At 42.2% G+C, this 23,659-nt stretch overlaps 2 protein-coding genes across 2 annotated transcripts in view; one reads left to right on the forward strand and one right to left on the reverse strand.

The window, feature by feature from the left end:
- The first annotated feature begins 298 nt into the window (after positions 1-298).
- LOC145396434 (STING ER exit protein) lies at positions 299-18,976 on the forward strand. The gene is made up of 6 exons (XM_080269809.1): positions 299-426; positions 7,280-7,422; positions 9,958-10,175; positions 12,295-12,450; positions 13,566-13,713; positions 18,841-18,976. Exons 2-5 carry the CDS (start codon positions 7,302-7,304, stop codon positions 13,710-13,712), a joined length of 642 nt encoding a protein of 213 aa, XP_080125935.1. The 5' UTR covers positions 299-426; positions 7,280-7,301; the 3' UTR covers position 13,713; positions 18,841-18,976.
- Slip1 (SLo interacting protein 1) overlaps positions 18,719-23,659 on the reverse strand; it is a 200,212-nt gene continuing 195,271 nt past the window's right edge. Inside the window, exon 11 of the mRNA XM_080269808.1 lies at positions 18,719-19,228. Coding sequence (XP_080125934.1) covers positions 18,833-19,228 — 396 coding nt within the window. The 3' untranslated portion in view covers positions 18,719-18,832. The remainder of the gene's footprint in view (positions 19,229-23,659) is intronic.

Consider the following 23,659-nt stretch of genomic DNA (forward strand, 5'->3'; position numbering starts at 1 on the left):
ATTCATAAATATACGTAAAATATATTTGCGTTTTTCGTATTGTTCTCATATTTACTAAAAACTACTGATCAAAGAAATCAAACAGCAAAAAAACGCCATTCTTTACACCAGGTGCGCTCTATTTTTAGAACGTTTGCTGTATATCAGCTATTCACATTATTTGGCTTAATAAATGCTAATTCGCTTGTTAAGTCTTGAATTCTACTCATATACACAGAAGAAAAATATCGCTTGAAAAAAATAAAATAGCAAAAATGCCGTTCTTTAGATGATATATGCCAAATGCGTTCAAATTTGGGAACGTGGTCCCCTGCCTGCCCCCCTCCTCCCCACTTTTCTTACCTGAAGAAAAGCATAGAGCAAAGTATCCCGGTGGATCGGCCAAAAAAAAAAAAGAAGCTAACACAGTTTCTTGGCAACAGGAAGGTAAGTAAAGTATTCAAGAGGCACTAGAATAAGGAGCAAGCAGCGGGTGGTGAATGGCATGAGTGGTTTAGGAACAGCTTTGAGTACGGTACATTTCACAATTTTTCTGATGGAAGAAGTGGTACAAAAATCCCATTGCAAGTCGGAAGGACTATACCCGTACATGCAGTAGCATTATCAGCAGTAATTTTAAGTACCGTAAGGTGTCGCGTTTTCCAGGTGCCATGACTTGTTTGGATGGAAGAAATGCGATAATAATGACGATAATTGGACCATACCCAAACTTTTTTTGTGTGTGTGTGTGTACCATTTACCCGTTGTATACTAATTTGTATTTTACCCATTACAGCTGTATGAGGTTTAGAAGCATTTTTTTTTTTTTTCTCCAGTAGTATTCTATGAAATCTTACTTGTATCGGTATTAGTTAGCCAAATGTTGTGTTGAGGGATATTTTTAGGCTAAATTATGAAAAATCCTGTAATTTTAAGTCTGTGCTTTGAAAAATTCTCCATTCATTTTGAGCCCAGACTTTAAAAAAATAAAAATAGCAATTTTGAGGTAAAACTTTGACAAATCTCCAACTCCTATGGCTCATGACCTTAATTTGCAAGAGATCCTTGTATTTTTGGACAAATGGCAGGAGAGCTCCCATTGACAATCATGAGAAGTTTGTGACGGATTAGTTTTCATAATTGTATATTTATTTAGGATACCCAGATTCTCAGGAAATATAATTTGTTACAAAATATCATAAATTCATGACACAAATTTTGCAAAAAAATAAATTTTTTCCTCAAGAGCACGGAAGTTAGGTTTGTTGACATCGGTGGTGGCATCGTACAGAGGGCAATAAGTTGATTTCAGACCTGAAACTAGTTTGTCCCCAAATTGTTCAGGTTAGGTTTGTGTGGATTAGGTTAGGTTAAGTTGTGGTAGGTTAGTAGGGACAAACGATTAGTGATGGATTGACAATGGGGCCAAAGCAACCCAAAAGTCTGGACATGGCTGGTGGCTGCCTATGGTTTGCATGCAGAACTGGTTTTGTAGATGATACTTTCAATGGTGTCTTTCTGTAACTTTTTAAAGCCATCACAATGATAATTATGTTATCGTTTATTGAGAAAACCTACAGGTATAAATATTATGTGTGGGAGTTGCCCTGCAGTTTCACTATTTTTGGAAAGTGTTTACAAAACCATAAAACCAGATTCCAGTGAAGTAATAATATGAATCAGTTTGTTGCACAGTTCTAAGTCAGCTTTCTTAACTATGTGACACTTCTTCCGCCAGTGAAAAATAAGAGAGATATTGTGGACTTTGATGTGGTGTATAGGTTTTGTAAACATTAACACCAATGTAGCTTTATATAGATATAATGTATATACCATAGTGAAAATAAACAGGGACAAATGAACTAGGGATGTGCCAATAATATTGGTATCGGCTGCATCGGCCTTTTTTTTTGTAGTATCGTTATCGGCAAGGTAAAAATATGGCCGATACTCCGATACTTTTCCGGTTTATGATGTGATTCAAGACACTCATGTTTCATGATGCTGATAAACAGATGGTTATGATATTACATTATAATTACAAATATGGTGTAACATTATCATATATTAATATTATGTACCGATTACTATATTGCTCCTGCATTAAAAACACTCACATTACTGGCATCAAGTAAATAAAAATCAAATCAAATAGATCTTGGTATTGGCACATCTCTAAAATGAACTTCAAGCCACTTTACGGTAGACATTAACCCACCCAAGTGCCACTCAACCAGACCTTGATCGGTGTCATTCGAGCCTAACCGAGACCAATTTCCACTCTTTCCCAAAGTCATCAGTGGAGTTCGTCTTGACTGAAAACATGACAGACCCACATCACACCCTCTGTTTGGGTGAACCAGTACCATAATGCTTCAGCAAAAACAAAAGCACTCTGCCTAAGACCATAATGCACCACCAAGAAACAAAAATACATTGCTTTTAATGGATGAAATGTAAGTAGATTGCTAGGACAGGCACACATTAACGACCCCACAGTACCTGTATCTCTTTTATTTTTGATTTGCAGAAGAAACATCAGAGATGAAAGTTGACTTAGAATTGTGCAATGAATTGATTCACATTTTTATTTCTTAGGAATCTGGTGTTAAGGTTTTGTAAACATTTTTGCATGTATTTACTTATTGGGTTGTTTCAGGGGCAGCATTAGATGGAGCTTTTAGGTTTATTTCATTACTTTTTTTTTTTTTTTTTCTTTTTTAAATTAATATAAACAGTTGAAGAGAGTTGCCTTTAACAGCTAATGAATAGGAAATGATAAAGGTTTCATCATGGTGTAATTGATTCATAACCTTGATATCACAAGGACCAACAAATACCGCTTTCATGGTTAGGTTAGGCTCTGCTAGGCTTGGTGTGTACCGTATGTGAAATTGTTACCAAGATTTACCAATGGCATATACAGTACAGTAATTATAGATATTTCCCATTTGTTCTATGGTCAGCATATACATACTGGTATCATACCTCCTCTTATCTTGGTTCACTGAATCTGCATCCACAGCATACTGGGGTGGATTGTTTCAGGGGTCAGCAGTTTTGTATGTGAAGGAGTATTTGGTGATATTTAACTATGGTCTTCATTTTGCCAGAAAGAGACTGTATCCTCTGGATACATTGTGTCTGTGCTGTTGGAAGAATTTTTCACAGTTTACATTTTCAGTATTTTTCATAATCGTATATGCTTCTATCATGACCCCATGATGTCTTCAGTCAGTGAGCTTTGGAATACCTAACCTTTCCAGTCATTCCTCATAACTTACTGGTACCTAATAACTGCACTGCAGATTAACATTCCCACAGTATTTTAAATGTCATTTTTTGATAATCAGATTGTAATTGATAAGGGGAATAATGCATTATTGTATCACTGTACGGTACTATCTGTGGAGGCATCCGTAGATTTCCAGGTTCATTAATTAATTATTGATTCATTTTGTTTTATTTTTTATTGTTGTAAGTTGGTGTTAGACTGTTGTTTGATCACCATGCCGGTAGCTGTGGTGTAGTGAGTATAAGTTTTACTTTTAACTGAACACCATATTTTGGAAATTATGTTTTTGATGGTGTTCTGTGTACTCACAAATATCCAGCTTAGTCCTGCATCATCCTTGAACATGCATGGGGTTTCATTCACACGGGACTTATCTTGGAAAGATCATGTTGCATCTCTTGTAAAATCTACTTCCAAGAGATTAGGTGTGCTAAGCCGACTCCGTTCCTTCTTTACCCCTGCACTGTTGTTGACTTTATACACGGGTTTTATTCGCCCCTGTTTAGAGTACAACTCTCATGTGTGGGGAGGCTTCCCACATACAGCTCTTCTCAATAGGGTGGAGTCAAAGACTATTCGTCTCATCAACTCTCCTCCTACTGGCTCCCTGCAGCCTCTGTCTCTTCACTGCACTGTTGCCTCTTTATCTCTTTTCTGTCGCTGTTTCAATGGTCACTGCTCCTCTGAACTGCCACCTCTACGACGGGCATGTATCACCCGTCTAGCAACAAACTCTCATCCCTTTTCTGTCCAGCTCTCTAATACAAGAGTTAACTGTTACTCTCAGTCCTTCATTTATGCAACAGGTCAACTCTGAAACTGTCTCTCTTTGTCTGTATTTCCTACCTCCTATGATCTCCAGGCTTGCAATCGCAGTATGTCGAGGAATCTTGAAATGAGTGGATCTTGAATTTGGCTCCCCCCCCTTTTTTTTTTTTTTTTTTTTTTTTTTTTTTTTTAAAGGAGTGTTTTTGCTGGCTTGGCCTTTGGTTCTTTCTTGCTCACATTTAAAAAAAAAAAAAATGATATGCAGTACCGGTACCCCAGATTAGTGATGGGGGTAGAAATACAACCCTACCCCACCTACAGTGCTCGTCAGAAGTATTCAGCGTTGTCCGCCGGGCGCGCAATACTTATGGCCCAAAAAGAATCACCCATTTTTAGGGGTAAGAATTGAGCCACAAGTTTGAGCTCCGAGCATGACGTCACGGTAGCCTGGGGCCTTCTGACGCGCTGGTTGGTTCCCGCCTCAGTCGCCCACGGGCTGCCTGAGAGAGAGGAACTCCGCCGAGTGTCCCTCTCAAATTGCGCCATTTTTTACCGAGTGTCCCGCAGTGTTTTGGCCTTCAAAACTTTGTTATGGCACCTACCCGTGAACTATCGAGTGAAATCATATCCCAGATCATTGCTCTAAAGGAGGCAGGCCACCAGACAAAGGAAATTAGTGAATTGGTTGGTGTGGCACGATCGACAGTGCGTCGTTGGTGTGCGCGGTTTCGGGAGGAAAACAGTGGAGAAGTTCCCACAAAGAAACCGAGGTCTGGTAGGCCTAGGAAAACTTCCCCAAGGTCTGTTAATGTTTTAAAACGTGCAGTGGAGTTTAATCCTCGTGTGAGTGCAAGGAAAATTAAGGAGAGCGACCCGGAAGTGTTTGGTGAGGTGTCAGTGAGAACAGTGTCTCGTAGGGTGCATGAGCTTGGTTACACAAGTCACAGGCCTGTGAAAAAGCCTCTTCTCTCTAGCAGCCAGAGAATTCGTAGGCTTGCCTTTGCTAATAAATATCTAAATTGGGGTGAGGAGCAATGGTTGTCAGTGTTGTGGTCTGATGAGGCAACGTTTAGTGTTACCTGTAACAGAGGAGCATGCAAAGGTAGTGACCCACTTGACCCACGGTATGTAGAAAGCACAGTTAAACATCCTGATTCACTCATAGTATGGGGTTGTTTTTCAGGGAAGGGTTTGGGGAAGCTTGTTGTACTTCCCAAGAACCTCAGAGTGAATCAGGATGTTTACCTGGAGCTTCTGTGTGATCATTTACCAGACTCCTTCGAGCTAACAGGTGCACGAGTGTTTCAGCAGGACGGTGCACCTGCTCACAAGGCCAAATCGGTCACCAATTGGCTTCGTGACTGCGAGGTATCATTCATGACAGACTGGCCAGGAAATAGCCCAGACCTCAACCCGATTGAAAACCTCTGGTACCTCGTAAAGAAGAGTCTCCAAGGGAAGGACGTGAGCTCTCTACCTAAGCTGGAAGCCGCCATTCGTGACTCCTGGGACAAAATACCGCTCCAGCACCTCAGGAGCCTCGCCCTTTCACTTCCAAGACGTCTCAGGTCCGTGAAGAAACGTAAAGGCTACCCTACGAAGCACTAAAGGTAAATAAAATGCATTATTTATATGTTTTTTCAATGTTGAAAGGTTTGTTTCTCAGGAGGGACGCAGGGCGCTCCATACTTCTGACGAGCACTGTAAGGATGGTTGAGCCCCGGTTTAACAATGGGTCCTCCGATATTTCGTCCGGGAGTGATGAGCCAAAAGCTTGAGCGTCCAGCTGAGCCCGCCCGCCTGCCAGGATGTGCAGAAATGCTCACCATCCTGCCAGGATGCACAGAAACACTTGTGCAACCCCTGCACTCATTGCTCACCCCACGTGCACCCATGTTGTTCTTCTTGCGCCAGCCGTCTCCGAGTGAGGGACTCTCTTACGCTCACCTACCTACGCATCGTGTTGCATCATCAACATTATGCAAGCCACTATCGTAACTGTGTCCCAGCAGTGCTGTGAGTAGGGCAGATACTAATCATGTGTGGAATGCGATTTTGTGTGAATTTTGGCCTAAATAAGTGTGATCATGTTGGACGAGGAGAGTGTATGTGAGTGAGGTGGAGGGGGGGAGAGGGAGGGGGAGGCCAAGGATGAGATGGAGGGATGGAGTGGAGAGGTATATGAGAGAGGGGGTTGTGAGCTGGGAGCAGGGCAGTGAAATGGTGGGGGACAGGGCAACATGGAGGCGATTTGTTTGTGGCCACCTCTCACAGGATTAAGGCGTCTGGCAATAGATAGATAGATGTCTGGTAAGGGAGCTGCACGTGTTCGGTAGTGAGTTATTTACTGGCGTTAAGTTAGCTTCTTCTACAGCTGTTAGGCCATTTAGATTGGCTTTAAACATTTTTTTGGACTCATTTAGGCAGGTTTAGGACTTGGTTGGGTGGGGAGGAAGCCAAGGCTCAAAAACACATCCCTATACAGTACTTTATGTGTTAAATCAACCCTGATATACGATACCCCTCCTAGTGATGGGTTTTTTACATAACCAGTTGCATTGTTAAACTGGGATTTGCCTGTATTTTGAAATAACCTTACCTCTAACATCATTAGGCATGTCACTCTGTATAGAGCAACCTGAAATGGAAAGAATGGTAATGTAAAGTGACCAGATGGAAAAGGAGTAGGAAGAGAGGAGACACTGATAGAATGAGAGAGGGAGGAAGAAGTAGGCAGTTATCATTATGTTCCTGTGGTCCAAAATTTTTTGTTTCTGTAAAGCATTTAGACTGAAGCAGTTTGGGTTTGAGAATGTATACTGTCCAAACTTCAGTAATGGCTTGTGGTCATATGTTTATTGATGATTTGTACATATTATTTGGTGTCAGGTATTAGTGAATTTGATTCACAGATTTGTCGAGTTGCAAGCCAATTATTAGTCCCATTTAAGTTCAGTGAGTTGGGTAGCAACTGTATGGTAAAAGTATTGCAACGGCAATGCTTCAGGTGTTCGTGATTTGTGATTGACAGTGTAATGTTTCCGAATCCTACCTTACCCCATCTTTAGGAAGGAAAAAGGCTGGTGATGATGCTTATAACACAAAACAGTTAAGGATTATTAACATTTCTGGTGCTCATCATTGGTGTAAGTTGTGTCAGGCAGTGTGGGAAGGAGGGTGGAGATGATGAAAATAAAGAGTATAGACTACGCTAATACAGTGTTGTTTATGTTTCAGGTGGTGGTCATTTGCTGCAACAATGCCAAAGGTTGTGTCAGGCAGTGTGGTGGTGTCAGATGCCAAGGATCAACAGGAATACAGTGAGGATAAGCCACTGGTGGTGTATTACTGCCTGTGTGGACAGATGGCACTTATTTTAGGTAAGATGAGAGGCACACAATTCATTGATTCAACTCAAAATCCATCTCACTCATGGAATTTCATGTTGCATCACCCCCACCACAAAGAAACCAAGAACAGCCTTCCCAGCACAACTCACATAACTTCAGTAACATTCCTCTTCCAGCTAACACCATGCTTCACAAACATCAGTATATATCCACCACAGCCATAAAAAACTTTCAACCAAACAGTATCATACATGAACCACCACCAGACATCCACCTCTTCATAAAGCCCCACCAAGCAAGACACAGGTACACATTTCCAGACTGTGCTTTGGTCATCACCTTTCCCTGTTCCAGTGCCAACACAAAATACAACTAACAAACAATCAATTGTGCACCAGACATGGGGTCTATTACTGGGTTTCTATTACTATTAATTTCAGTTGCTCTCCATTATATTACTATTATAATTACTTTAGTGGTCATCTATTACTATTACTTGGTCATCTATTAGTATTACTATTACTATTAATATATTATATATGAGATCGGTATTAATTAAATTGAAAATTGTTTTTATTTTCATTATCATTGGGAGGCTGTTCCACTGAATGCACAAGTGTGTCTAGATCACCTGATGGCATGTTGACCACTCTCCATTCTGCACGGTCTCCTGTGGTGTACCTGCAGCTTGGAGAGCAGCCAACAGGTAAGCAAGGTGAGAAAGCTGTTTTTATTGATTACGGTAAACGGTATTAAAGAAGTGTCTGTAATGGGAAAGTAATATGCAATTATCTATTACTTTGCCTTCTATTACTATTACAATTACTATTACAGCAAGGAACTTGTGATCTATTACTGTTACTATTACTGTTACTTTGGAAACCCTGTAATAGTGTATTACTATTACTATTACATATTACTATTACCCCATGTCTGTTGTGCACACACTTTTAATGCTGCCTCCCTACACCACAACGTACTGACTCATGCACCACACTATCACTACACATATAATCCTTCAACATAACCTCAATAAAAGATCTGTGGGAACACATAGTTAAATTTGCTGGTTTCCTGTGGTTTGCAGTGTTCATAGTCAGATGAGCCTGGAGTTGTAGCTGCATTTTCTGCTGCCATGGCAAGACATCATGCATCATTGTAAAAAAAGCATGTTGTAGTCTGTATAAACGATATGAATAACGAATAGGGTTGTAGTGATCATCATCATCGAATGGGGCTAATGAAGCATTAGCAATGCTTTTTCATTTTCTCATATTTACATAAGGTGTGGAGATCAGTTGTGTGTACATATAAAACCAAGCTCGGAAGAAAGGGAGCACTACATTAATTTTAGTCAACCCATTTTCCCGTGTTGTACAAGATACCATTGCTGATGGTAATATCAATCGACATTTTAGTTTAACAGTTATGTGTTGCTTCTGGCAAGTTAAACTTCTATCTATTTATCTATTGCCAGACGCCTCAATCCCGTTTGGGGTGGCCACAAACAAATCGCCTCCAAGTCGCCCTGTCCCCCGCCATTTCACTGCCCTGCTCCCAACTTACACCCCCCTCTCTCATATACCTCTCCACCCCATCCCTCCATCTCATCCTCGGCCTCCCCCTCCCTCTTCCCCCCTCCACCTCACTCACATACACTCTCTTCGTCAGTCTTTCACCCTCCATCCTTTCCACATGGCCAGTAATTCATTTATATTGCAGTGAAGTTTATTGATATTTATGTCTGCAACTGTACAGGGCTGCTTGTATTTCAGGTATACATTGGGTAGTTAGATAGGAACATTTCATCATCATCATCATAACTGTACATCTCACTTTCGCTTGTATCATTTACAAAGGCTCCAACATGCATGCATGCATTAACCTTGTTCACCTAATGGTGGCTGTCCATGCTGCTTGATCTCTGAGCAGTCTCCCTATTCAGTCCCTTATCCCTGTGGTTCCAGGTCTTTTGATCTACATCTTACAGCTCTACCCTCCGTGTTCACTCTTCTCACCCCCTGTACCCGGTTGTCATCTTCCATTCTCATCACATGCCCAAATCATCTGTCTACCCTTTCTCATTGAAACCTTCTTTCAAGTCCCAGCCTGCCTCACAGCTTCTCCCAGGCCTGTCATTGAAAGACGCACTATATATCCACCTAATCTTCATTATCTGTGTAACCTATGAATATCCTCTTCCCTTACTGCCCAGGTGCCACTATCATACAGCATTACATTCCAAAAACATGCTGCATGCAAGGACCCCTAAGCCTGAAGGGATAGCTCTCTCAGTGTCAGAAGAGGCATGAACTCCCTGAACCTCTTCCAACCACTCCTTACCCTAGCGATGGAGCTACGTCCAGCATACTGTATAACATGTCCCTTCCCCCCTCCCCCCTAGCAAATCTCATCCTCACATTCAAGAGAGACTCCAACAAGGCCAGTCCTTTCTCACCTCTCAGTCTCTGCATGCGCCCCCCTACACACCACACAAATGAAATCAGCATTATTTCGCTGCCCACCTCTAAAATCACAGTAATAATTACTGGTAATTACACACAGACTGCACCTTGGAAAAACTGCCCCTTCGAAAGCGTGATGGAGCCCGTGTGATAGATGGATCCCGCCACGCCCATCGTCTAGTATGTGATCCTGACGAGACTGTGTTTATACGCAGAACTGGAGGTGTGGAGAAGCAGCATCGTAAGAAGTGTAAAAAGTGTGGCCTTCTTCTGTATTACCAACACACACTCAACTCAAATGTTGTCTTTGTGGTCAAGGTGTGTCAGTCATCATTATTATTTAAGGTTTTACATTTGTTTTCTACATAACATGGGTCAGATGTGTTCACCTAATGATAGCATCCTTCATGTGCTGTATTCAAACCAGTAAGCTGTACATTACTGTATTGCCAGTTTTGGCAAACTGTCAATACCCTGATGCTGATGTATGTTCCACGAATCTGCAAGTTGGACGTGTAGTTTTGTAAAGCTCTTTTTGTACAAATATTGATTTTATAGTACCGTACTATATACTGTTGTGTAAATGAGTAATTGAACCATCATTTGGATTTCGTTTATTATTAGAAGGTAGTGATGTTATGTCACATTCAGCAGATGACACTCGTGCTGGACAAATTTTGCCTATCATTACCAGTATATTAATCAACTGCTTACTGAGCCTAGTAAATACGTCAGTATTCAGGCAGTTGATAAGATGTTCAAGGATTGATTTTATTAAAGCGTAGATGTAATCAATCATAGATTAACGAATCAGGTTGATGCTGTTCAGAGGGTTGTATTCCTCTCTCTCTCTGTCTCTTTCTCTCTGGGAAAATTATAATCCAGTGAAAAAACAGCACATGTGAAGATGTATGGTTTTTGTTGTTTTAGCGTAACTACTTTCTTGCCAAGCAGACCTTTTGATCACTAGTAACAAACTGCTTCTGTGGGGCCTGTTTTACAGGTACAGTTCAGTATGTGTAGTGATTCCATGCCTCCATATGGTAGACAGTGCATTACTAGGGTCCTTCCCCATGGAAAGGTTCTGAAAAATATGAAGAGGCTTGGCTCTTGTGTGGATGCCACACAACCCTTAACTGGATTGGCTGATGAGAAAATGATGGGTAGTGTTAATATCACTTTCATACCATATCCAAGCCTCTTGCTAAACCCTCAGCCTCAGATACCCCCTTGCAGAACAGCTATCTCTTTGTCATCTGTTATATGAAGACAAGTTCCACATACTGGCCACTTTTCATTTTATTCTTGTTCATTCACTACTTATGCCTAATGATGATCACTGCATTAGTACACATACTGTATATGGTGAGGGTGCATTTTGCCAAGAGGGGCCAGTATGACGACTTTGGGACCACCACCTCCTCCCAAGCCACATAGCAGTGGTTGTTAGGGAACAAATTACAAAATTCAGTTCTTGCAGTAGCTTTCATGGATATTTGACTTTTTTAAAAAGGAAATTTGACAGTTTGACCCCCATTTCTATGAACTGGAGTTACTTTAGTTTAGATAGTGTTTTATGGCCAAAATTGATCCATAAAAGGTGTTTCTGACTTGAGCTTGTGAATATACTGAAGGTTGAAACAACAGTACACAACAGTTTACTTGCAAACGTGAAGAAGTGATAGTAATACACAGTGTATATGAAAAAGGTAATGCAAGTGCTGATAATCTTTTACACTTACCTGTTCCAGTTTCTGAATCCCATCCACCCCACTCTTTTTTGTTTGGACAGGGTTTCTCCATGCTGAAAAATGTATTTATTTCCAAAAGACATTCCAAAGCCCATCTGATACTGTAAAAGGATTATAGAGGTTTTTAATCCTTTGACTGGTGCTGGAGAGTGATTCCTTCATGTGATAGCATCAATATAAGCCAGCAGTGGGGCTGCCTAGTTCAGCAAATGTCCCTCAGTTCTTTACTTATCCCCCAAAGGAAGGTGGTGGACTGCAAAAGGGCAACTTTGGCTTCCAGTTCACAGGGTTCTTGTTAAGATGAGCGTGAAGCCATAGCAACAAATATTTGACTATTGCCTCTCCCTGCTGAATAGGTAGTAGTGGAACAGTTATAGCTAAGCAGTCTTTTTCAGACTTGCTATGAACTTAATTGCAGCTTATAACAAGGGCTCAGTGTAAACTGTTGTAGTTGATTGATTGATTGATTAAACAAGACAAAACAAACAAACAAAAAAAGGCAGTACAACTGCCAGTCATATGCCACCAGACATCAAGGCAAAGACAACGGCAAAGAATAAAATCAGGCCAGAATCCAAAACACAAAACTATAAACACTAAAAACACATAAAAACACTAACATCACCAAAAACAAGCACTGAACACCAAAAGTAAAACACTGAATACTAAATCTTAAGTGGTTGCAGGGGAGTGTGGTACAGAGTGGAGGGAAGTCAGTGGCTCAGCAAGTAGAGGACAAACCCAAGGACCGAATCATGATCACACGACATACCAAGAACATGGGCAAATTCTCATCTGTTACTGTCTCAACCATAGACGAAGAGGAAGATGAAATAGAAGCGGTAAGTGTTGAAAGATTTTTTATTTTATTTTATTTTATTTTTTAAAGATGAACTAGGAGTTTTTATTTTTTAAAGATGAACTAGGAGTTTGTGTGTGTGTGTGTGTGTGAAAAGATGAAGTAGCAGCACTAAGAATTGTACAGGTATTATAGTAGTTTAAAAGACTTGAATATATTTTTGCCACTGAAAAGAAGATTAAACAGCAGCAGTAAGTTGGGAAGGAGTAGGTTTATTATTGATAGTTCTCCCTCCATCTTGCTTTCTGGATTCTGCCTCTCACCATCTATAGATGGGAAAAGAAGTTAGAATAACAATGGTGATGAAGAGAAAATGCCATATATATATATAGATAGATAGATAGATAGATTTTTTTTTTTTTTTTTTTTTTTTTTTTTTTTTTTTTTTTAAGATGATGTTGCTTAACCCAGATCTGTATGGTCAAGCAAACCTGTTGACCATAGTTAGGCAACTGCTTCTGTGAAACATTCCCATAGTTACAGTATACTGTAGTATACACACCTTGTAGGGATCCTGTATCCCCATATAGTAGATAATGCCTCACCAGGGTCTGACCAGGGCCCCTCCCATGGTGAGGTGCAAGGAAATCTGAGGTGGTTTGGCTCCCAGATGGCTGCAGCTGCTCCTCCCAAGAAGCCCAGTACCATCAGATGTTGACTTCTCATCAGTGCTAGATAATTAAATAAAAACTTTTAGTTGAAAAAGGCATTAGTTTCAACTGATTCATAGTAGTAATAAGTATATAGAGTAGATGGGAGAGATGCAAAGGAAGAGCTTGCATTCTTTATATCTCTAAACATATAAGACAACAAAGAGCCCATCTTGCTGATATCTGACAGTTTACTCAGCTTAGAAGACTTAACGTAATGAGAATAATTTGCATATAGTGTGTTGTCATGTATGTTATATGATTATTTATACATAGATCCCTTAACTCACGCCATAGCCATCCCCTGAAAAGGAGACTGGACCACAGGAGAAGGGCAGCTTCAGCCTGCAGTTTATTGGGTTCACTTATAGACAAACATCATGCTGCAACAGCAACAACATGGCTATGTACTACATATTTATTTTTTTTATATTTTCTTATTTTACAGAGAGAAGTTGCAGACTCATATGCCAACAATGCCAGAATTATTGAGAAGCAACTGGAGCGGAAGGGCATGAACAAACGAAAGAGTCAAGTTGCCACAGAGGAAGGTTCAGCAGCCAAGCAGGGCAGAGGGACTCTTATCAATCAATGAGGTTTGTGTTTTGAGCTATATGCTGTCATTTTTCACTTGTCTTGAAATTGCTGTATCATTATCCAGAATACGCAGTTGTCATGAGATTAATACTAGAATCCACTCACTTGATGTAGCGCTGCTCTCGGGTGACTACTCATTCCTCGCTTCTTTCCTTCCTTCCTTCTTCTGTCTTTCTTTTCTTCAGTCTTTCCTCCTCCTCCGGTCTGTGAGTGACTGCACTGAGTGATAAGGCAAATGGTTTCCTGTACAACAGGGAACCATTTAAAATGCTGGGTGGCAACCATGTAACCATATTGTGGCACCTGGTGGTTTAGTGGGTAATTAAGGCGCTCCAGTCGGATTGAGCCTGTGCAGGTTTACATCCAAGTGGTGGTTGGGGTTATTGCTCACGTAATGCCATTCAGGGATGAATGAGGCTGGTCACTCTCATCTTAAATGTCTGGAGCAACTTGCCTAGCCCCAGGCTTCTATGCTCCTAATGGGACAACACAGGATCAGGTGATGAATGATGAATGAATGGTGCTATACTTGATCCATTTTAACTCAGCCAAAAATTGCTCTTCATCTTGAAATCTGAGTTGTAATGAGGTTAATGTTAGTGCAAAGTGTTAGTAAAGTTGCCATCTCTTCATCATGAATACTGAACTGTAACAAGAGACTAACACTGGATTATGGTGCTAGTCTTGAAATAATGTGAAAAGAATGTAGAGCCATGATGTTATCACATGCTGTCGGTTGAGCGATGGGCATCAAGCTGCAAAAGGATGGGAACTTCTGCCAAGTTAAGGTAAATGGTGTATAATGTACTTTCAGCAGTTAACCCCTGACAATGAACTACTTGCAGCCCATTTTATTTTGACTGGTGTTAAGAAACAAGGACATGAAAATTGTCCAAGAACTGTCTGAATGAACATTTAAACTAAGAATGAACTCATGTAATTACAGCTAATGGCAGGTGATCCGAAACTTACAGGGAAGACAGCATGTATGTTCGTCAGTTTTAATTATGAAAGAAAAAAATCATACACTTACCGTGGGTGAGCTGTAGGTACAACATGAAAGCAGCACTCTTCATGCAGTTGTGAGGTGCTGAGGTAGGCACTTCAGAATACATTGTTTTCCAAAAATACTGTAATGTCAGTCATTACCCTTTGAAAAAGTCTCAGTTCAAGGGGTAACTCTAACATAGCCACAACTCATCCATCCTCGTGATGTAAAAAAAAAAAAAAAAAAAAAAATGTAAATTTTGCCGTATTTCCTTGTACCCTTCAGCCTGCACATATTCTTCAGTTTCATTGGATCTTGCCATTGACACAGCATTTATAGTAGCATATTATTGCTGATGGCAGCTGATTTCATTCAGCTTAGAAAGCAGTCAGGCTGAAGGGTGTAATTCAGGAACCCCATTATGGTGTTGGCTGTGAACATAATAGGTTTTCTCTGGCCTTGAAGCTTAGCCAGGCACCAAAACCAGCTGATAACTTCTCAGCAGTTTGCAGAAACAAGCTGTTCAATAATGAAAATAAAATAAGATTTAGGGTAAGGTTAGCAGTAGTGTATTTCAGCTTATAAATGAGCATAAATATTGGCTGTGAATAATTGCTGGTAGCAAGATTTTGTCTTTTGGTAGCACCAAACAAGATAGATGTTGGCCAACCACTGACTTTTGTACAAACACAAAAATGAATACAGTGTGTTGTCATCTTGTTAAAGAAAGTTACTATGATGTAAATGTTATTTTATAGCAAAGTGACTTGGTCACACTGCTTTCGACATGGCATTAGGCTGAAGCTACAGGTAAGGATAATTCATCGCTATATTCAGGTTTATAACTACTCTGTACCAACCAACTCTCCTGTAGAACCGCACCCTCTCAGCCATAATCGAGGACTCAGGGAAGATCATCATCATCATGATCATCTGGACCTCCTTCCCCACCCTAGAGCAGGGTGGAAGATTAGTGGTAATTTTACAGATAAATACTAATGTGAGGTAGGCCAAGGAGAAGGTGGAGGGATATGGTGGATCAGTGTGTAAGGAAGAGAGGTGTGGAAGTCAGTGAGGCTAGGGGACCGACATGAGATAGAGCTGGCTGGATGAATGTTGTGAGAAGTGCATGATCAGGGATTTGGTACCCCTTTTTAACACGACAGCGTTTGGAATGACTCTATTGGAAATGTTGATGTGAAGCTACAGAATGTGGTGAAAGTTTTTTGGCATATCAGATAAAGCCAGGATTTCGGGGGCTTGAATGATCAGTGAATGGAAGCGTGGCCCTTTGGACTAGGCAAACGTGGGCTGTCTGGACGTTGCTATTCCTCATCCTGCCCTATTGTGGGAAAGGTCTGGATGATTATGAAGATGTTGCATACTAATGCTTCATGATGCATATCAATAGGAATAAAATGACTTTTACCAATTAGAGGCAGCTGTTATGATCAAGTGCAACTCTGCAGATGAGTTGGTTGTTGCAGAATATAGTGCGTTCCTTGCATATTTCAGCAAGACCAAGTTTATTTCTTTACGTGTCAGATAGCCGATAATGCTCACTGTAAGCTGTAGTTTCTAGGATATTTTAGTTTTGTTTATAAAGCACATATTTGCCATAGGAAATTGGTCAACATAGGACTTGTACTGTAGCATGATGATGAGGCCACTGACATGAACCCATGGACTGTAGGCTAAGTTGCCTGTCTGCTGCAGTCGTCCATCCTGCTTTAGAGAGAGAGGAAGGAAATTAAGGAATGTTTATATAACATGTTATACAAGGTGCTTCTGTGTGAAGGCATCCCTCTCTGCCACCGATACTGTACGATTAGGATAAATTGTGATATTAATGGGAGCAAGGAATTAAATACATTGTTGATAATAATTTTACTTTCAAGCATAACATATTCTTAATGGCCATAGTCAATATAAAGCATTTTTTCTTACTATACACAAATATACATCGATACAGAGTGTACAGAAATTTTAAAAATCACTAAGAAAAAGAATGTGAAGGAGACTAGGGACATTATTTGGGATGTGTACTGCCTTTCTTAGCTCCTTCAGTCCAAAACTGTATTTTCCATTTTGTTCTTGCTATATACAGATTATTTACTTCAGCTTAGAAGAGACTTTTCAGAGTAGAAGGGTTATATATGGCCTTTATTAACCTCTTCACTGCTTGGATACTCTCTTAAACTAAAAATTCTGATAGCTGCAAGAACAAATTAAAAACATCATCAGACTGAAGTGGCTAAATCTTTACTCATATGTATGAAAGCTGCTAGGTGTATCTAGATCCACCACTTGAACAGCTAGGCTCTGCATGGGCAATGACTATGTCACAAAAGCCAAGGTAAAATACTAATTTATGATCAAAATTCCTGTAGTTGGCATCATGAACACACAATACTGGTGCTATACACAATTAACTGATGCTCATAGTCATTTACCAGGTATGTTTCTCATTCCATTCATATCCATATATAAACTTGGAACATCCAAAACAAGTACAGTATAAAACCATTGGACGAGCTGAATGAGCAGGTTTACTCGTTATATACAAAACTGTACATGAAGCATGGCATATGCTTACACAGTGTGGCACTATCCCTTGTAAGTGTATCACAATTATATTCAGAATGTTCATTGAGCATCTCTAGGGTGACTCTCATTACTGAAGAGTTAGTCTCAAAGTTTAAAGCTTATTCAAACTTGTCATTATTGGGAAAGTGTACTTGCTGTTGGTTAACATCTGATACAGAAAAATTATTTGTTCACATTAACATGGGCACGTATTTTTTTTATTTTTTATTTTTGTGGAAATATTAAATATGAATACAGTATTGTAGATTGATGTATCAGAAGGCTGTCAGAAAAAGAATCTTGTACAAAAGACTGTAGATAGGTTATCTGTTTTAGGAACATACACTGTAGTGGTATAAGACTACCAAAGAGGCAAGATTAGTATGAACTCTGATTAATGAGTTTATATGATTGAGATAATTATACAACAGCATTATTCTTTATGGCAAGTTCATGTGAACATTCCTGTCCTCTCAGGTATTAAATTATTGATATGTAGTTTATGTCTGGCTTCTGTACTACATTATGCAAAGCTGGTAGGTAATCTGTATGGTTTTCTAGGAAGAAGAGGCCAGAAATTATATTGTGCAATCATTGACCATGAGTAGTGACATGTCACTTGAAATCCTGTAGAGTACAGTATTATAAGTATGAAAAGTTTGTTTGTTTGTTTGTTGAAACAAATTCAGTTAGTGTAACTGTTTGTGGTAGGTGGGGGGTGCTTACTATCCACTCACTTGATGTAGTGTTGCTCTCAGGTTTCTGCCTTTTCCTCTCATTCATCTTTCCTTCCATTCTCTTCTTTCTTTTCTTCATTCCTTCTTCGTACTTCTGCCTATGGATGACTTTACACTCCCTCTTCTGTCTGTCTGTCTTTCATTCTTTCCTCTCCCTTCTGCCTGTGGGTGACTCTACACAGAGTGACAAGCCAAATGGTTTCCTGTGCATCAGGAAACCATTTACTATGTTGGGTGGTAACCATATAACCAGATTTTGGCGCCTGGTGGTTTAGTGGGTAACTGCGTCACTCCAATTGGATCGAACTGGTGAAGGTTTATATCCAAGGGCTGGTTGGGGTTTGCCACTCAGGGATGGGAGAAATGGAGTTCCCCCGAGCTAAGCCCTGTATTGGACTATATAGCCCCGCTAGGGTTACAGGAGGGAGCTACCCCTCCCGGCACGGCTGCCCGGGCGAGGCTCGAACTTGCAATCCCCCGATCACAAGTCCAGCGCGCTACCACTATGCTACAGCGCCCTCTGCCACTCAGGGATGAGGCTGGTCACTCAAATGTCAGGACAAACTTGCCTAGCCCCGGGTTCCTACGCTCCATATGGGGGTGACATAGGATTGGATGATGGATGGTAACTGTTGTGATTATTATTATTATTTTTTTTTTTTGTCTATTAGTACTATGTAGTGTTTACAAATGTGCAATGGTAAATATCCAGAGTTCTTTGCCTTCATCTTACATTAAGGCTGACTTTGTCAAACAAGTGATAATGCTCAGTGAGAATATTTATTGAACTAAAAGTTTCCTCTTGCTTCACACAGTTGTAACCGAGAGAAGCCCTTTCACCAACTGCTGATTAGCATGGTGAGGTGGTGGCGGTGGGGGATTGGAAGGAAAAGGTGCGTGTCGAGCTCCATAAACTCCCTCGTCGGTCTCTCTCTTCCGAGTACTAGAAGACTTTCTGTGAGCAGACTCAAGTGTAGCTGGGACCTTCCTTCTACTAGAATGATCCCGCCAAAGTGACTGATGCACCCCATTCTCAAGGGTGCAGGTTCTCAGTGCAGGGGAAGGTTCTTCAGTGGGGTGGTGTGCTGGCTGCTGAGGAGTCTGTTGCTGCTGCTGGCGTCGCAGCTGTTCATGACGTCGACGCCTTTCACGTTCCTTCTCAAGGTGACGTTTGCGCTCCTCACGGCTCCAGTACCGCCCAAGCTGTTCAAGGTACAAAAAATATTGATACACTCTTCAATCTGGTGACATATTTCCACTTTGTTCATGCTATAAGTTTAGGAGAAAGTGAAGGCCACATATAACCTTCATTATCTCTACTAGGAGCCTTTTAATGCTGAAGATAAGTCAGCAGCAAGATTTCTTTTTCTGGAACTGTTCTTAAGAAATTTAGTGTTATACCCTTCAATCCAGGTTTTTGTCAGATTTCATTTGACTTATGAGAAACTACTGAAACTGGAATAGGTGGGTGCATATTGGGACAGGTAGGATGTGGGCAAGTGGGTAGATGTCCATGGAGAATAGGTGGGTGGGTGGGAGAAAATGTCCATGGGGATTACGTGGATGGGTGAATGGGTAGTGGAACAATAAGTGGGTGGGTAGTGGGAAATTGGGGGGGGGGGGATTGGAGGTAGGGAAAGAGTGGAGGGGGAGGGCGGTATTTCAGGGGTTCTCACAGGGGGAAGGGGTTGGAGGGGGAGGGCAATAAGAGGGAGGGGAAGTGATAGGATGAAGGGGAAGTGAGGGGGGGAAGCTATTGGGGGGAGGAGGCTATAGGAAGGATAGGGGGGGGAAGCTTTATAGAAGGGAGGGAGAGTGGATGAGAAGCTATAGGAGGGAGGGAGAGTGGAGGGGAAGCGATAGGAAGGAGGGAGAGTGAGGGGGGAAGCGATAGGAGGGAGGGAGAGTGAGGGGGAAAGCGATAGGAGGGAGGGAGAGTGAGGGGGGAAGCGAGAGGAGGGAGGGAGAGTGGGGGGGAAAGCGATAGGAGGGAGGGAGAGGGTGGGGAAAGCGATAGGAGGGAGGGAGAGTGGGGGAGAAGCGATAGGAGGGAGGGAGAGTGGGGGAGAAGCGATAGGAGGGAGGGAGAGTGGGGGAGAAGCGATAGGAGGGAGGGAGAGTGGGGGAGAAGCGATAGGAGGGAGGGAGAGTGGGGGAGAAGCGATAGGAGGGAGGGAGAGTGGGGGAGAAGCGATAGGAGGGAGGGAGAGTGGGGGAGAAGCGATAGGAGGGAGGGAGAGTGGGGGGGGAAGTGATAGGAGGGAGGGAGAGTGGGGGGGGAAGCGATAAGAAGGGAGAGTGGGGGGACGCGATAGGAGGGATAGAGGGAGGGGGTGGCAATAGGCGGGAAAGAGACGGGGGAGGTGATAGGAGGGAGAATAGAGGGGGAGGCAACAGAAAGGGAAGGGGGAGATGATAGAACGGAGAGAGAGGGGAGGGGGAGATGATAGGACGGAGAGAGAGGGGAGGGGGAGATGATAGGACAGAGAGAGAGGGGAGGGGGAGATGATAGGACAGAGAGAGAGGAGAGGGGGAGATGATAGGACAGAGAGAGAGGAGAGGGGGAGGTGATAGGACAGAGAAAGAGGGGAGGGGGAGGTGATAGGACAGAGAAAGAGGGGAGGGGGAGGTGATAGGACAGAGAAAGAGGGGAGGGGGAGGTGATAGGACAGAGAGTGAGAGGAGGGGGGAGATGATAGGAGGAAGAGAGGGGAGGAGGAGATAATAGGATGGAGGGAGAGAGGGGAGGGGGAGATGACAGGAGAGAGGGGGGGAGGTTATAAGAGGGGGACAGTGGGCAATAGGAGGGAGAGTGAGTGGGGGAAATCGAAAAGAGGAAGGGTGGGGGAAAGCGACAAAAGGGAGACAGGGGAGAGATGACAAGGGAGGAAGGTGACATGAGAGAGGGGGGGAGTAGGCAATAAGGGGAGAGAAGGGGAAGGTGACTGGTGAAAAAGAGGGGGGGAGGTGGCGGGAGAGAAAGAAGGGTGGAAGGGAGAGCGAAGGGTGAGCTGAGAGGAGAGAGATGGAAGGGTGAGAGGCGATAGGAGAGAAAGTGTGGGTGGCGACAGGAGAGAGACGGGGAGAAGGCGATAGGGGAGAGAGAATGACAAGGGGGAGGCGATAGGAGAGAAGGTGGGGGGGTAGAAGAGAGAGAGGGGACAGGAGAGAAGAGAGGTAAATGTGTTAGGTGAGAAAGTGAAGGGGAAGAGGCGATAGGAGAGAGAGAGAGAGAAGGGGGAGAGAGAGAGGGGGGGGGGAAGGCGATGCGAGGGAGAGAAGGGGGTGAGGTGATAGGAGGGAGAGAAGAAGGGAGGTGATAGGAGGGAGAGAAGAAGGGAGGTGATAGGAGGGAGAGAAGAAGGGAGGTGATAGGAGAGAGAGAAGAAGGGAGGTGATAGGAGAGAGAGAAGAAGGGAGGTGATAGGAGGGAGAGAAGAAGGGAGGTGATAGGAGGGAGAGAAGAGGGTAAGTGATAGGAGAGAGGGAAGGGGGAGAGGCGATAGGAGAGAGATGGGGGGGGGGGATAGGAGAAAGTGAGGGAGCCGATAGGAAAGAAAGTATAGGCGAGAGAGAGACGATAAGACAGAGAGAAGAGGGTAGGCGATAGGAAAGAAGGTGGTCGGGGGGGGGGGGTAGAAGAGACGGGACAGGCGACAAGAGAGAGAAGGGGTAAAGTTTTTGGGAGAGAGAGTGAAGGGGAAGAGGCGACAGGAGAGAGAGAAGGGGGAGAGGCGATAGGAGAGAAGGGGGGGAAGGCGATACGAGGGATAGAAGAGAGGAGGTGACAGGAGAGAGAAGGGGGAAGGTGATAGGAGACGGGGGGGGGAGGTGGAGGGGGGGTGGCAATAGGAGAGAGGAGGGGGGGGTGAAAGCAATAGGGAGAACTGATAGGAGAGAAAGAGGGTGGGGGAAGGGAAACGAGGAGAAAGTAGAAATTTCATACTCTTATGAATGGTAGGTAGAACTTGGATCCCAAGGTCACAAGGTCATGTCAGTAACTATATGTATTTATTCAACTAGAGTGGTGAGCATCAGCACTAAATATCCCTTCAATAAAGTGAGCACTTTTACAGCTGCTATATCATATCCCAATTTGTTTGGTCAACAGCAAATCTACTAAGTGATATTTTATCCTACCCTATTCTAAACAGCAAATCTACTAAATGATATTTTATCCTACCCTATTCTAATATCCAACCAACTGCATAACACTGATATGGCAAGATGAAAAATAAATTACTGAGTTCAGAAAATGCCTGTATGTTCCCAAAGTCCCACTGCAGGGGGCTTGTCAGATTTGTGAACTGAACATCATGTGCAGACCCTATTTATTTCAGTTCTACTTATATCCTCCTTTCCAAAACCGAGATCATACCAAATTCCCATTCTTCGTTGTTAGTAACTGAAATGTTCTTATTTCTATCTATTGCCAGACGCCATAATCCCATAAGGGGTGGCCATTTGACTTTGAGTTAGTTGTTTTACGGGGAGGGGCACTAACCCTCCACCAACCCACTAATATTTTATTATGATTATTACAGTCTCTGATACTTTCAACATGCAGAGCAGTGTCTATGACCCAGAACCAATTCACCAGGCATGGATGAAACCACTATTGGTGCGGTATGATAGGTAATTGTATTTATGCCTGTGGTAATCATTATTATGCTTTGCTAGATATATTGTAAAGTGATATATTTTGTATTAGCAGTCTTATCTACGGTACTTGCAACATAAAGTCAAGCTGCATTTTTTTTCTTTTTGTAAATATATGGTACAATGTATATTAAAATTATGATTCCCACTTCTGGGCTTTCCTTTTAACATCGATATATACCCACGCCATTTACCCTTGACTTATCATTACTTTAATAACTATATTTCAGGGGGATCCATCAAAGTCTATGTTCAATAGCATAGGCTTTGGATATTATATATTAGGTGCACCTTTAGTCAATAATTAACTTGTTTCTTTCCTCGCTGAAGTCGCCTTTGAATTATATTCTAGCGTCATCCACAGCTGTCTTCATTAATGACAGCGAATTATCTTGGTTATTTTTGTGATGGCGAATTGACGACTGCAAATTGTCCTGAAACCGCATCACTGACCAGTCTCACCCGCACACTCGTTCAGCTTCCAACCTCTGTGCGTCTGTGTGCGTCAGTGCCCAGGATATTACTGTTTTTCCCGTTCTTCATACTGTACCATATTTCATGTCACTGTTTATGTTATTTCATGTCTTTTTATTTAAAAATGTACATTCATATGTGATTCAGGTGCACTACAATACATAAAGCATCATTATTACTGCATATTAGATCACTCGTATAGGTATTGGGTTTCTTATAAACGAGTCCAGGAACACATCCCTATTTTCCCATTACACCTTAAGTTCGCTATATGATATTTCGGTCCACAATTGCCTTTCTAGGAACACATACCGATCGTAAAGCGAGGGAGACCTGTATTACCACTATCTCAGTTTTCCATATAGCCTGACTGAAGTAATGATGATAATCTTTAAAAATCATGTTACTATATCAGGACTACAGGTAGCCCCCTCCACCAAGGGGGGGGGGAGGGGGCCTGAAGTTTCTTTTGCAGCTTCTTTCACATAGCTCAGTGACATA

Source organism: Coenobita brevimanus, chromosome 38, assembly GCF_032717465.1.
Source record: "Coenobita brevimanus isolate Jiangsu-jjx chromosome 38, ASM3271746v2, whole genome shotgun sequence".
NCBI classification, from domain to species: Eukaryota; Metazoa; Arthropoda; class Malacostraca; order Decapoda; family Coenobitidae; genus Coenobita; species Coenobita brevimanus.